The sequence below is a fragment of the Budorcas taxicolor genome, chromosome 25 (genome assembly GCF_023091745.1).
Source record: "Budorcas taxicolor isolate Tak-1 chromosome 25, Takin1.1, whole genome shotgun sequence".
NCBI classification, from domain to species: domain Eukaryota; kingdom Metazoa; phylum Chordata; class Mammalia; order Artiodactyla; family Bovidae; genus Budorcas; species Budorcas taxicolor.
The window spans coordinates 27113151-27126917 of NC_068934.1; the positions used below are offsets into that span (position 1 = coordinate 27113151).

At 37.9% G+C, this 13767-nt stretch overlaps 2 protein-coding genes across 2 annotated transcripts; both read left to right on the forward strand.

Moving 5' to 3' along the window:
* The first annotated feature begins 831 nt into the window (after positions 1-831).
* LOC128068958 (olfactory receptor 10G4-like) lies at positions 832-1767 on the forward strand. Its single transcript, XM_052662240.1, has one exon. It carries the CDS (start codon positions 832-834, stop codon positions 1765-1767), a length of 936 nt encoding a protein of 311 aa, XP_052518200.1.
* Positions 1768-12532: 10765 nt separating this feature from the next.
* On the forward strand, positions 12533-13465 carry LOC128069115 (olfactory receptor 148-like). Its single transcript, XM_052662398.1, has one exon. It carries the CDS (start codon positions 12533-12535, stop codon positions 13463-13465), a length of 933 nt encoding a protein of 310 aa, XP_052518358.1.
* Positions 13466-13767: the final 302 nt, after the last annotated feature.

The following is a 13767-nucleotide window of genomic DNA, read 5'->3' on the forward strand; positions in this document are numbered from 1 at the left end:
GATGGTTGATATTTTCTGGATCACATAAGAGGTTGTCAGGATTCTATATGAAGTTTATAGTTTCTTAACCTGCTCTAAGATTATTTCCTATGTAAACAATTAGTGGTAGTTAGTGAGACACCAGTACCAATACCAGTGATGAAATTTTCCTCAAAATTGTAGCTTTGAAATTGAGAAGTCTCTATTGCACAATGAGAATTTATCTTCTCTCTCTCCTCCCTCTCTGTCTCTGTCTTTCTCTCCCTCCATAGCTATATCTATACATTTAAAAAGCAAGGCAACAGCTCCATATAATTTGGTATCATTTACTGAATACCTGTGAATGTCATTACTTTACTAAGTAGTTGTCATTTATTATCTTACTTCACTCTGACATTGTCACTGAAGCAGGTGATCCTGAACTTCAGATGAGATGAGAGAGCAACCTGAAACTTTGATTTCAACATTGTGAGACCTGGAGCATACAACAAGCTAACATGATCCGGAGAAAGTATAAAATAGAAAATTTGGCTTGTTTTATGGTGCTAAGTTAGTATTCATGATATATCAATAGAAATTTGTGTGGTTTCTCCCTTTTTCACATCTATCTGTGTGTGCCTATGTGTGTGTGTGTGTGTGTGTGTGTGAGACAGAGAGAGAGAGAGAGAGAGAGTGAGAGGGATATAAGAGAGAGAAGATGAAATCGCTTTATCTCCTTTTTCAAGAGAGGTTTGTGGTAAGCAAAGTTGAATATGACTTGTATAGTGCAGTTCTCAGTTCTCAGTTCTCAATAAAATGTTGGATGCTTTTGATGTTCCCATAGAGAGAGAGAGAGACCAAAAGCCTGGAGATATGACGAACATGAGCGTAGTGACAACGTTCATCCTCACGGGCCTTCCCCATACACCAGAGCTGGACACGCTCCTCTTTGGAATCTTCCTGGTGATCTATGTCCTCACTGTGCTGGGGAACCTACTCATCCTGCTGGTGATCACAGTGGATCCCCGTCTGCACACCCCCATGTACTATCTCCTGAGCAACCTGTCCTTCATTGACATGTGGTTCTCCACAGTCACTGTGCCCAAAATGCTGATGACCCTGGTGTCCCCAGAAGGCAGTCCTATCTCCTTTCCCAGCTGTGTGGCCCAGCTCTACTCCTTCCACTTCCTGGGCAGCACCGAGTGCTTCCTCTACACCGTCATGGCCTATGACCGCTTCCTGGCCATCAGTTACCCTCTCAGGTATGCCAGCATGATGAGTGGGAGGACGTGTGCCACCCTGGCCACAACCACGTGGCTCAGTGGCTCTCTGCACTCTGCTGTCCAGACCACACTGACATTCCATTTGCCCTTCTGTGGGCCCAACCAGATCCAGCATTACTTCTGCAATGCACCACCCATCCTCAAACTGGCCTGTGCAGACACCTCTGCCAATGAGTTGGTGATCTTTGTCAACATTGGGGTGGTGGCTTCAGGCTGCTTTCTTCTGATAGTGCTGTCCTACGTGTCCATCGTCCATTCCATCCTGAAGATCCGCACGTCAGAGGGGAGATGGAGAGCCTTCCAGACCTGTGCCTCCCACTGCACTGTGGTCCTTTGCTTCTTTGGCCCTGGTGTTTTCATTTACCTGAGACCAGGCTCCAAGGAGGCTATGGACAGTATTGTGGCTGTTTTCTACACTGTGATGACACCCCTTCTGAACCCTGTGGTCTACACCCTGAGGAACAAAGAAGTGAAGAAAGCTCTGTTGACACTTAAAGACAAAGTAGTGCATTCACAGAGCAAATAATCTCTGTAATGAAGATACACTCATTTAACGAAGTTAGTAATATAACTTTGTGATCAATAAGAAGTGTATTACAGTTATATTTCTCGGTGTTTAACTTTATCCAAACCTGCTACTCAGGAATATTATTTTTACAAATGTTCCTGAGGAATTTTATTATAAAAATTATATTATATTTTTGAACACGATTTTCCAGTTTATTAATTTAGTAAAATGAAAACATATATTGTCTTAAACTGCATAGCTCCTTATAATATAATTTGGTTTAATCTTTTTTTTAAATTGAAGCATTATAATTTTTGTTTTAGGGTATAGTTGATCTAAAATGTTTTAGTTTCAGGTGTACAGCATAGTGATTCAGTTATACATATATATATATATATATATTCATTCTTCTTCAGGTTCTTTTCCCACTTAGGTTATTAAAGAATATTGAATAAAGTTCCCTGGGCTATATAGTAGGTCCTTGTCGGTTATCTATTTCATATATAAGTAGTGTGTGTGTGTGTGTTTGTGTTAAACCCAGGGTCTTCCCTCTCCCCTTTCTCTCCCACCATGTTTCTCCTTTGGTAACCATATTTTTGTTTTTGAAATCTGAGTCTGTCAGTTCCTTTATATCATTTTAGAAATTAGATTTTACAAGTGAGTCATATCATTTGATATTTATCTTTCTTTGTCTGACTTACTTCACTTAGCATGAGAATCTCTGGGTCCATCCATGTTGTTACAAATAGCATCATTTCATTCTTTTTAATGGTTGAGTAATATTCCATTGTATATATGTACCACATCATCTTTTTAAAAATATTAATTAATTTTTTTAATGGAAGGATAATTGCTTTACAGAATTTTGTTGTTTTCTGTCAAACATCAATAAGACTCAGCCAGAGGTACACCCATGTCCCCTCCCTCTCAAGCCTCCCTTCCATCTCCCTCCCCATCTCACCCTTTTAGGTTGTCTCAGTGGCCCTGTTTGAGTTCTCTGAGTGACATTTGGGTTGCTTCCATGTCTTGGCTGTTGTAAATTGTGTTACAGCAAACATTTGTGTGCATGTATCTTTTCAAATTAGGGTTTTCTCCAGATATAGGCCCAGGAATGAGATTGCTGGCTCATATGGTAGCTCTATTTTTAGTTTCTTAAGGAATCTACATACTGTTCTCCATAGTGACTGCACAAATTGACATTCACACCAACCGTGTAGGGGGTTCCTCATTCTTTACACCCTCTCCAGCATTTGTTGTTGGTAGATTTTTTGATGATGGTCATTCTGACTGGTGTGAGGTGATATCTCAAAGTAGTTTTGATTTGTATTTCTCTAATTATTAGTGATATTGATCATCTTTGCATGTACTTTGTGGCCATCTGTATGTCTTCTTTGGAGGAATGTGTATTTAGATCTTCTGCCCACTTTTTGATTGAGTTTGTTTGTTTTTTGACATAGAGCTACATGAGTTGTTTGCATATTTTGGAGATTAAACCCTTTTCGATTGCTTCATTTACACACTTTTTTCCGCATTCTGGGGCTTGTATTGTCTTTTTGTTTATGGATCCCTTTGCTATGCAAAATCTTCTAATTAGGTCCCATTTTTTTATTCTTCATTATTTTAGTAGGTGGATCAAAAAAGATCTTGCTGTAATTTACGTCAAAGTGTCTTCTGAGTACTTTTTCCTCCAATTGTTTTATAGTATTACTCATTATTTAAAATTCACAGTTATGTTTTAGATAAATTAAAAATAAGAAAAATAATATTTTACTTATATTTATTCTTCTGTGACGATTTTTTAAAATGTCAGTTCAAGCATCTGACCTAGATTATTTTTCTTTTGCCTAAAGAAACTCTTTTAATATTTTTTGCAAGGCAGGCCTCGGGTAACAGATTCTTTCAGATTTTGTTTATCTGAGAATGTCATCATTTTACCTTCAATTTGAAGGATAATATTGGATTTAAAATTTTAAGCTGGTGTTTTTTGCATTTTAACACTTTAATTTTTTTACTCCACTCTTTTTTGATTGCTCAGTTTCCAATAAGAGTTCCTCTGTAGTTCTTATCTCTGTTTCCTGTAGGTAAAATATCCTTTGCTCTTGGTTTCTTTCAAGATTTTCTTTTTGTTGCTGTTTTGTTTTGTTGGCATATACTTGATGTACTATGTTATTTTCAGGTGTGCAACATAATAGTTTAATATTTAATTACACTATGAACTGATCACCATGATAAATGTGGTAACTATCTGTCTCCATACAAAGTTATTATAATATTATTGACCATTTTCCTTATGCTGTATATTTCCATGACTTTTAAATTTTGCAACTGGACATTTGTATTTCTTAATTCCCTTCACCTATTTCTCTCTTCCCCCAACACCATCCCCTTTGGCAGCTACCGGCTTGTTCTCTGTGTTTGAGATCTGGTTTTCTTTTATCTGTTTTTTAGAGACCACAAGTTGGTGAGATCATACAGTATCTGCCTTTCTCTTTCTGACTCATTTCACATAGATCCATTTATATCATAAGTGACAAGATTTTATTTTATTTTCTTAGGGCTGAGCAATATTCCATTGTGACATATATATATGTTTCCCAGGTGGCTCTAGTGGTAAAGAACTTGCCTGCCAGTGCAGGAGACATAAGAGATGTAGGTTCAATTCCTGGGTAGGGACGATCCCCTAGAGGAAGGCATGGCAACCTGCTCCAGTATTCTTGTCTGGAGAATCCCATGGACAGAGCAGCCTGGTGGGCTACAGTCCATGGGGTCATAAAGAGGCATGACTGAAGCAATTTAGCACACATACACACCAATATTTATCCATTCATCTGTCAATGGACACTCTGTTAGAATCTTTTTTATATTTAAAAATTCTTAAGTTTCATGTTCTACATTAATATCTGATTCATTTTGTGACAGTTTTTGTTAATGTGAGGTACAGATTGAGTCTCTATTTTGTTTGTTTTTTATATGAATATCTAAGTATTCCTGCCACATTTAAAAAAATTAATTTATTTTAATTGGAGACTAATTACTTTACAATATTGTATTGGTTTTGCCATACATTGACATGAACCTGCCACGGGTGTACACGTGTTCCCCATCCTGAACCCCACCTCCTACCTCCCTCCCCAGCCTATCCCTCTGGGTCATCCCAGTGCACCAGCCCTGAGCACCCTGTCTCATGCATCGAACCTGGACTGGCGATTCATTTCACGTATGATAATATACTTGTTACAATGCCATTCTCCCAAGCCATCCCACCCTCATCCTCTCCCACAGAGTCCAAAAGACTGTTCTACCGCATTGTAAAGCCCATCATTTCTTCAATAAACTGCCTTTGTATTTTTGTCAAAATTATTGTTCCTATAAGTGCAGATCTATTTCTGGACTCTGTACCTCATCTTACTGAACTTGTAAATTCCTTGGATTCTTTCTTTCTTTTTTTTTTTTTTTCACTGTTGAGTGGAGGTGGTTTACGTATTTTGGATAATAAGTCTTTATCAAACAGATGATTTGCACATTTCTCTCATTTTGTGTGCTGTTCTTTTACCTTCTCCATGTCTTTTGGAGGCTCTCTCTATATTGAGCAGTGGAAACATCTGAAGAACCTGGCACTTTGTAACTAATAAGGAAACCCTCTGGATTAAGTATAGAATTTCACTTAACTTTTTCTTTAATTTTATCCAAAACTTAACCATAGTTTTGATAGCTGTATTTTTATTACAATGTTTCAGTAGCCCATTGGGTAACTGAAGATCACTGAAAAATTTTAAATTAGAAAGGGGCAGATGTATGTTTTCAGAACATATTCTCCAGCTATTTATATGGCCACATGAGAGGGAATATATGGGAAAAGCTATAAGTATAACTGACATCATTACATTTAAGCATATAGTTCAGTAAAAACCTAAAAAGCTCTGAACTTGCGTGGTGGCTGACAGAAAAGGATGGAAGTCAGTGTGTCTGTTGACCCTAACGCCGAGCATGTGAGAAAGGTGAGAAACATTTGGAAGGCTTTTACCAGAGAACAATGTAATGTACAGAGTTATTTATTGAGTGCCTACTGTGTACTCTGCAGTATTCACAGCACTACAAGAGAAGTGGCAAAGAAGAGAGAAGAAATGTTAGTTTTTATAGAGCTTACAGTGTATAGGGGACACAGGAATTAAAGGGAAATATGTCTGGTGAGTTTATGGTGGGAGACTTGTGGAAAGTTTTGAGAACATTATATGATGTCAGTTGACATTGTTGATTATATACCACATGCCATATACTGTTCTAACCATTTTATGTGTTTTTTCCATTTAATCATTAAGACAACTCAATGAAGGAGATGCTATTTTTATCATCACTGTTTTAGAAATTATAAACCTGAGGCACAGAGAGTTTAAGCACCATGTCCAAGTTAGTAAGCATGCGGGTAGGACTGAAACTCGTACCCTCTAATTGAATAGGCCTCACTCTTTCCTGTGTGAGTAGGATTTGATGACCTCAGTTAATGAAATAATACATTTAAGGACCCAGTTGGAAAGTATTGATTAGAATCAGGGTGCAAGTAGTCATAGGAGAAGGGTTTCTGTGTGTTTGTTTATAATATTTTCATTGGTAACCTCCTCATTCTATTTCTTTCTCACCATGGGGAAGGAAATTTGAGTTTTCTCTCAAGTATTTTTCAATTTTTAAACTACGTCTTCTTTATTTCATACCACTTTCACAATTTCCTTTTCTTATTCCTAATTAAGGATAGTATTAAGAAATATATTCATCTCTTCTTAAAATTCTTGTTATAAGCTTTGGCTTTTTTTTTCTACTTGGAAAAGATGAATGATTCTGCTAATGATAAATAAAGTAACACTAATGGGACTTTAAAGTCTTTTTAAGTGTGTGCCTTTCTTATATCCTTCATTGTACAGAAATCCTTATGACAGTTTCCAGTTAGTTTTCAGTGAGAATTGTTCCGTATGTAGATGTATTTTTGATGTGTTTGTGGGGGTTGTGAGATCCAAGTCATCTTACGCTGCCATCATGATTTCTCTTCCTGCCCTTTATGTGTTTTTAAAACTTGAAAACCTATAAGTAAATAAGTGTCCAAGATGTTAATTAAGAATAAATACACCATGAGTGCATGCTAAGTGGTTTAGTTGTGTCGAACTCTTTGTGACGCTATGAACTGTAGCCCGCGAGGCTCTTCTGTCCATGGGATTCTCCAGGCAAGGTTACTGGACTGGGTTGCCATGCCCTCCTCCAGGAAATCTTCCTGACCCAGGGATCTAACCAGCTTCTCATCTGTCTCCTGCATAATTAGCAGGTGGGTTCCTTACCACCAGCACCAGCTGGGAAGCCCTAAGAATAAATACATGTGTATCCCAATTTCTGCATCCTGTTAGGCCTTTTGATTGTTATCTATTATGTTGTTGCTGTTTAGTCACTAAGTCTGTTGTCTACTGTGTGTGTGTGTGGGGGGGGGTGTGTGTACATGTTCAGTCATGTTGATTCTTTGCTACCCCATGGACTATAGCCCGCCAGGCTCCTTTGTGCATGGAATTTTCTAGGCAAGAATACTGGAGTGGGAAAGTGCCATTCTCCAGGGGATCTACCCAACCCAGGGATCGAACCCACGTCTCTCACATCTCTTGCATTGGTAGGCCAATTCTTTACCACTAGTGCCGCCTGGGAAGCCATGCTGTTGTTGTTGTTCAAAACAGAGTCATAAAGAGAGGTGAAAGGAGATGGGCAGGGTAAAGCTCAAGGGCCTTACTCTCTGAGGACTAGGAAAGGTGTACCTTGCTGATCCAGAGGGTCAAACTTGGAGAGAAAACTAGGAACCAGATTCTGATGTATTAGTATCAACTTGGCTCTGTCCCCAGAATTAAGTCTGTGAGCTTTAGATTAAAAAAATTTGTGGCTCAATTCCTACCTCTCCTAGTCAATGTTGTGTAATCTTGGGAAAAATTACTCTCTCTGATGATCATGTCATCATTTATAAAGTGGACTAAAAATAGCTACCCTGTGTGGATGTTGTAAGAAGTAAATAAAATAAGATTTTAAAAGACCTTTTTCACAAGTGGGCTCTCTTTAAATGTTAGTTCCATTTTCCCTTTCTTGGATTGGCTTGTTGAATCCTGAGAACCTGGAAAATCTTATTTAGATTCCATATTGTAAAGTAATTAAACTCCAATTAAAATAAATAACTTTATATTAAAAAAGAAAACAATCCATTATTATGAAAAACATTCTGATATTCCTTATTTTTTTTGGTAACTCTATACTTATTATTTTCTTTTGTTTTGTTTCATTTTGGTTTGGTTTCTCACCATCTCTTTCACTATAGTTATAGTGAAAGTGTTAGTTGTTTAGTAGTGTTGAACTCTTTGTGACCCCATGGACTGTAGCCCATCAGGCTCCTCCGTCCATGGAACTCTCCAGGCAAGAATACTGGAGGGGTAGCCATTCCCTTCTCCAGGGGATCTTCCCAATCCAGGAATCAAACCCAGATCTCCTGCATCGCAGGCAGATTCTTACTGTCTGAGCTACCAGGGAAGCCACACACTATAATTCAGTTCAGTTCAGTTCAGTCCCTCAGTCGTGTCCGACTCTTTGCAACCCCATGAATTGCAGCACACCAGGCCTCCCTGTCCATCACCAACTTCTGGAGTTCACTCAGACTCACATCCATCGAGTCCGTGATGCCATCCAGCCATCTCATCCTCTGTCTTCCCCTTCTCCTCCTGCCCCCAATCCCTCCCAGCATCAGAGTCTTTTCCAATGAGTCAACTCTTCGCATGAGGTGGCCAAAGTACTGGAGCTTCAGCTTTAGCATCATTCCTTCTAAAGAAATCCCAGGGCTGATCTCCTTCAGAATGGACTGGTTGGATCTCCTTGCAGTCCAAGAGACTCTCAAGTGTCTTCTCCAACACCACAGTTCAAAAGCATCAGTTCTTCGGCGCTCAGCCTTCTTCACAGTCCAACTCTCACATCCATACATGACCACTGGAAGAACCATAGCCTTGACTAGACAGACCTTAGTCGGCAAAGTAATGCCTCTGCTTTTGAATATAAAAGAAATGAAACCAAATTGACTAAACTGAAAAAAAACAAAACAATGAAAAAACTCAAATTAAGAAGAGAAGGGGTAAAAGAACAACAAAAAAAGATTCTAACAATGAATAAAAGTCCATGTTCCATCCAATTTCAATACAAATAATTAAGTAGTATGTGCCAGGAAGTTTATATGTGTTATCTCATTTAATCTCGTTTCCCTATGAAATAACTCCAATTTATAAAGGACTATATTATGGTTCAGAGAAGAGCACTGGGTTGCTCAAGGACTTACAACTAATGAGAAACAGACTTGTTTTTCACACCAGAAACTTCCAAGGTGAATGATCTTTTCATTATGTTACAATTTCTTCTACAACCATGAAAAGTAAGGGAATAGGTAAAGACTCAAAAAATGACAGAGAAGGAAGTCAAATCTCTGAGGTCTGTGAAGAACAAAAAGGGTTCTTCAAAGTCTACCCAGAATAGAAAATTAGGGTGGCCACAGAGGATCCACAACTTCTTTGATTCCTAATTGCTTGAAGATTATTTTGATTACCATGTAGTCTTTTCTCAGTCATGAGCTCTCTCAACATCCAGCATTTGATTGCTCCCTATGCTCAAGGGCTCCTGCTCCCTGAGTCCTGGGATGTATCACGGATGGGGCTCCAGAGGGAGTAAGAGATCATTTAAAATCCTACGAATGTAGGAGATCTTACTTCTGCTAACTCTGCTCACCCTAGATGATGGGCGAGCCATCAGACATGTGCTATCCTCTCTCTGTGTAATCTTGAATGGAAAAGACCATTTGGGATCTACACTTAGGAAGCCAAAATCCATTTCCATTGCACCCAGGGAATAGAGATGTTCAGAATGGTGAGTCCCACAGGTCTATAGAAGAAACTGAAGTTAAAGGCAGGAAAAACAACATTGGTTTTCCTTAATTGAGCCATGTAACTGTTCAGAGCATTTTCCTATCTTCTTTAATTTTAACTTTTACTCCACTATGGACTCCTGACTAGCATTGTTGGAAGCAATCATGACTAAGAGCTTCCTTCCCATTTAGTGCAATGACTAGAGTCCTTTCCTCCATTCACCCCACAAAATAGCATGCAGAAATACATTCATCTATTATTTCTTTTGTTGTTCCTTAATCATTAGTTCAGCATCTGTCACTTTTAAAGAACCACACACTTGCTTAAGAATAAAAATTAGTTGCATATTCTCCCTGACAATGGAGAAAATTCTAAAACATGGAGAAAATAATAATTTTCATGATAAATGGTATGCAAAAGACATTGACATTCTCCTGACCTTTTCCAAATCATATGACGAATGTATATATTTCTTATTAAATGGCTCCCTTTTCTTCTCCTTTTCCTATAATGTAGTATCTCTCAAAGTTTGGTCTCTCGTTCCGTCTTTAATCATAATTTACCTTGTCTCTCCTGGTGACTTCGTTCAGGCTTGATACTAACTCTGATCTTCACACAGGTAGCTCCTTCCCAAATTCTTTAGCATGGCTATCTTTATAGAAAATACAATCATAATGAACCATTATACAGCATCTTACTGTGTATCAAAATCTTTCCTGAACATCATCACATTTAATCTTTACAGCAGTTCTGGGAGGTAAATATTATCTCAGTTAATCAGAAAAAAAATTCAGTGGGTACCCTCTATTTATTCAGCACAATTATAAGAATATGCCATATCCTCAAGGGGCACAGTTATATCAGAACATGTCAAAATAATGATCTGTAGGACACACATGAGGGAAAGGAGACTATTCAATGGTTGAACAGAAATGTTCCTATTTTATCCCTCTTATCCTGCCTTAGTTATTAATAACGCTTTCTTTGACTCTCAAAAGTGTCCTGCTTGGAATAAAATATTTAACTGATTGGTTAAGGTTGAGACTACTGGTGCAGGGAATACTTTCTGCTTATATAAAGATGAGAAATTGAGATCCCAAGATTATAAACTACTTTCTGCTTATATAAAGATAAGAAACTGAGGTTCCAAGATTATAAACAACTTGAGTACATGGAGAGTATTATCTTACCATTTTTTAGGTTTTAGAAGACAAAATTATCAATCAATAGCTATTAATAATATTAATTATAAAAGAAGATCAGAGAAGTTGACCAGGAATTATAATTAGAAATTCAAACCATTATAATTGGACATTTAAAAATATATTTTGCATCTCAAAAAAAAGGAAATTATAATGGTAAAAAGTGTAAGTGAAAAAGACATCTCTCTTCTTTTTTAAAGTTAATTTATTGGAGTATAGTTGCTTTACAATATTGTGTTAGTTTCTGCATTACAGGAAAGTTAACTAGCTGTACAGGGACATAAGTCTCCTCTTTTTTTTTGGATTTATTTCCCATTTAGCTCACCAAGGAGCATTGAGTAGAGTTCCCTGTGCTATACAGTAGGTTTTCATTAGTTATCTATTTTATGCATAGTATCATGATATCTCTTCTTGAGAAATTCAGGAGCTCAACCATTGTAGCAGACAGCTGACCACAGCACTCCCTACTGGCCCTTTCATGTTCTCTACATAATGAGTTTTTCCTTTAAAATAAAACAATTATACTCTTAAAAGTAAAACACAGAATGATGGCTACCAGGGTTAGGGGACAACAAGAAATGAGAAATTGCTAATGAATAGATATAAAGTTTCACAAATGTTGTGAAACATTCAGTTCAGTTCAGTTCAGTTGCTCAGTCATGTCCAACTCTTTGCGACCCCATGAATCGCACCACACCAGGCCTCCCTGTCCATTATGTTCATATTTAATATTATCTTGTACACTTAAAACTATGTTTAGAGAATAGATCTCATGTGAAGTTTTATTACCACAATAAAATTAAAATTAGAATTTAAAATAATCAGAAGACACAGAAAAGTCTGCAGAATTGAAATACTTTGGATTTCAAAATTTCAGTAGTTAGCAAACATCAAATATTCTAAAAATTCATCTTTATATATGATGACTTCACTAAAACCTATCACCTATATAGTCTCTAAACATCTACTAATCTCTATACAAACTAAACACTAAACAAATTTGTCACTGTTAATTTCTTTTTAGGCAAATAACCTTCAGTTTAGTTCAGTTACTCAGTTGTGTCCGGCTCTTTGAGACTCCATGCTCAGACTAAGAAACATATCCAGTTAAAATGATATCATATACCCAAATCTTACTACTCCTTAAACTGTATCACAGTCCATTCTTCTCAACAGAGGTGTGGGTGACCAAGTTGATCTTTGATGAATATTTAGGGTGTTTGAACACATATTTGAGCAACTGTAATAGAGCTCTGTAATAGAGTCAGGAGGGTGAGGCTTCCACATGTTTTCAGGTTGATCTTAAACTTAAGACATTTTTGTTGTTGTTGTATAATTGGTTGGGGACTTAATTCAAACTATGCTCATCTGCTCAGTATTGATGCCTCTGTTTTCATAGTACATCCAGTATTTCACTTTGCTAAAGCTTCATATTGCTTTGAATCCCTATTCATAAAAGAATGTGATATCTTGAGACACAAAGGCACACATCCGCTTTACTAGCCCCTAAATATTATACGCAGAATTTCTGATTCTTAATTTCAACCTCATGTTTATGTGTAAACAAAGATTAGTGATGATGAATGTATTGGTGTTGTGTCTGTCACAGCCTCCACAGTCATGCTTTCCTGTCTTTTGTCTCCCCTAGACCTTCCTCCCAGGAACATGAGGAACCACACAGAGATGAGTGAGTTCATCCTACTGGGAATACCTCAGACAGAGGGACTGGAGACTGTGCTCCTTGTCATCTTCTCGTTCATTTACCCCTTGACCCTGCTGGGAAATTTGCTCATCCTTCTAGCAATTGTTTCCTCCTCGACCCTTCACACTCCCATGTACTTCTTCTTGGGACTCCTCTCGATTTTGGACATGCTGTTCCCCTCTGTACTCTGTCCCAAGATGCTAGTCTATTTTTCTGGCCAGAACCGAGCCATTTCTTATAAGGGATGTGCTGTTCAGCTCTTCTTCTATCATTTTCTGGGTTCTACGGAAGGCTGCCTCTATTCTGTGATGGCTTATGATCGCTTTGTTGCCATCTGTCACCCACTGAGGTATAAGCTCATCATGAGACCTGGAGTCTGTGTTGGTTTGGTCATGGCAGCCTGGTTGGTAGGTTGTCTTCAGGCCACTATCCTGACATCCTTTACCTTTGAGCTACCTTACTGTGGCCCTAATCAGGTGGACCACTTCTTCTGTGACATTCCTGCTATCTTACCCCTGGCTTGTGCTGACAGCTCCTTTGCCCAGGGTGTAGCTTCCACTAGTGTTGGCTTTCTGGCTTTAATGCTTTGGTTGAGTATTTGTGCCTCCTACACATGCATTGGGATTGCCATTTTGAGGATCCATTCAGCAGAGGGCAGGCAGAAAGCTTTCTCTACCTGCAGTGCCCACCTCACTGCCATTCTCTGTGCCTTTGGACCTATAATCATTGTCTATCTGCAGCCCAAACCCAACCCCTTGCTAGATGCCATGGTGCAACTATTAAATAATACTGTCTCACCCATGCTGAACTCGTTAATCTATTCCTTAAGGAACAAAGAAGTGAAAAGTTCCCTAAAAAGGATTTTCCACAATCTAGTATTTACTATTCTGCACTAAATTAAGGGTTTTATAATGGATTTTAAAATGTATTGACTCTTTTATTTTTATTTTTTTTTACTCAATCATATGAGGAATTAGATAAATAATCAAATAGTATCAATGGAAAATGCTTTCTCTAAAGCGTTGTTTGCCTAATAAGATTTTCTATTTTTGTGCATAATTATAAACCCTGAGGCCCCATAAGTAATTTCATAATTCATGCTATTCTCAGTGCACTAATCCTGGGGAAGGAATCCAAGGGAAATTGCAAGAAGCTTGAGACAGATTTCTTATAATAGACAGCCAATTTTGCCTGATTG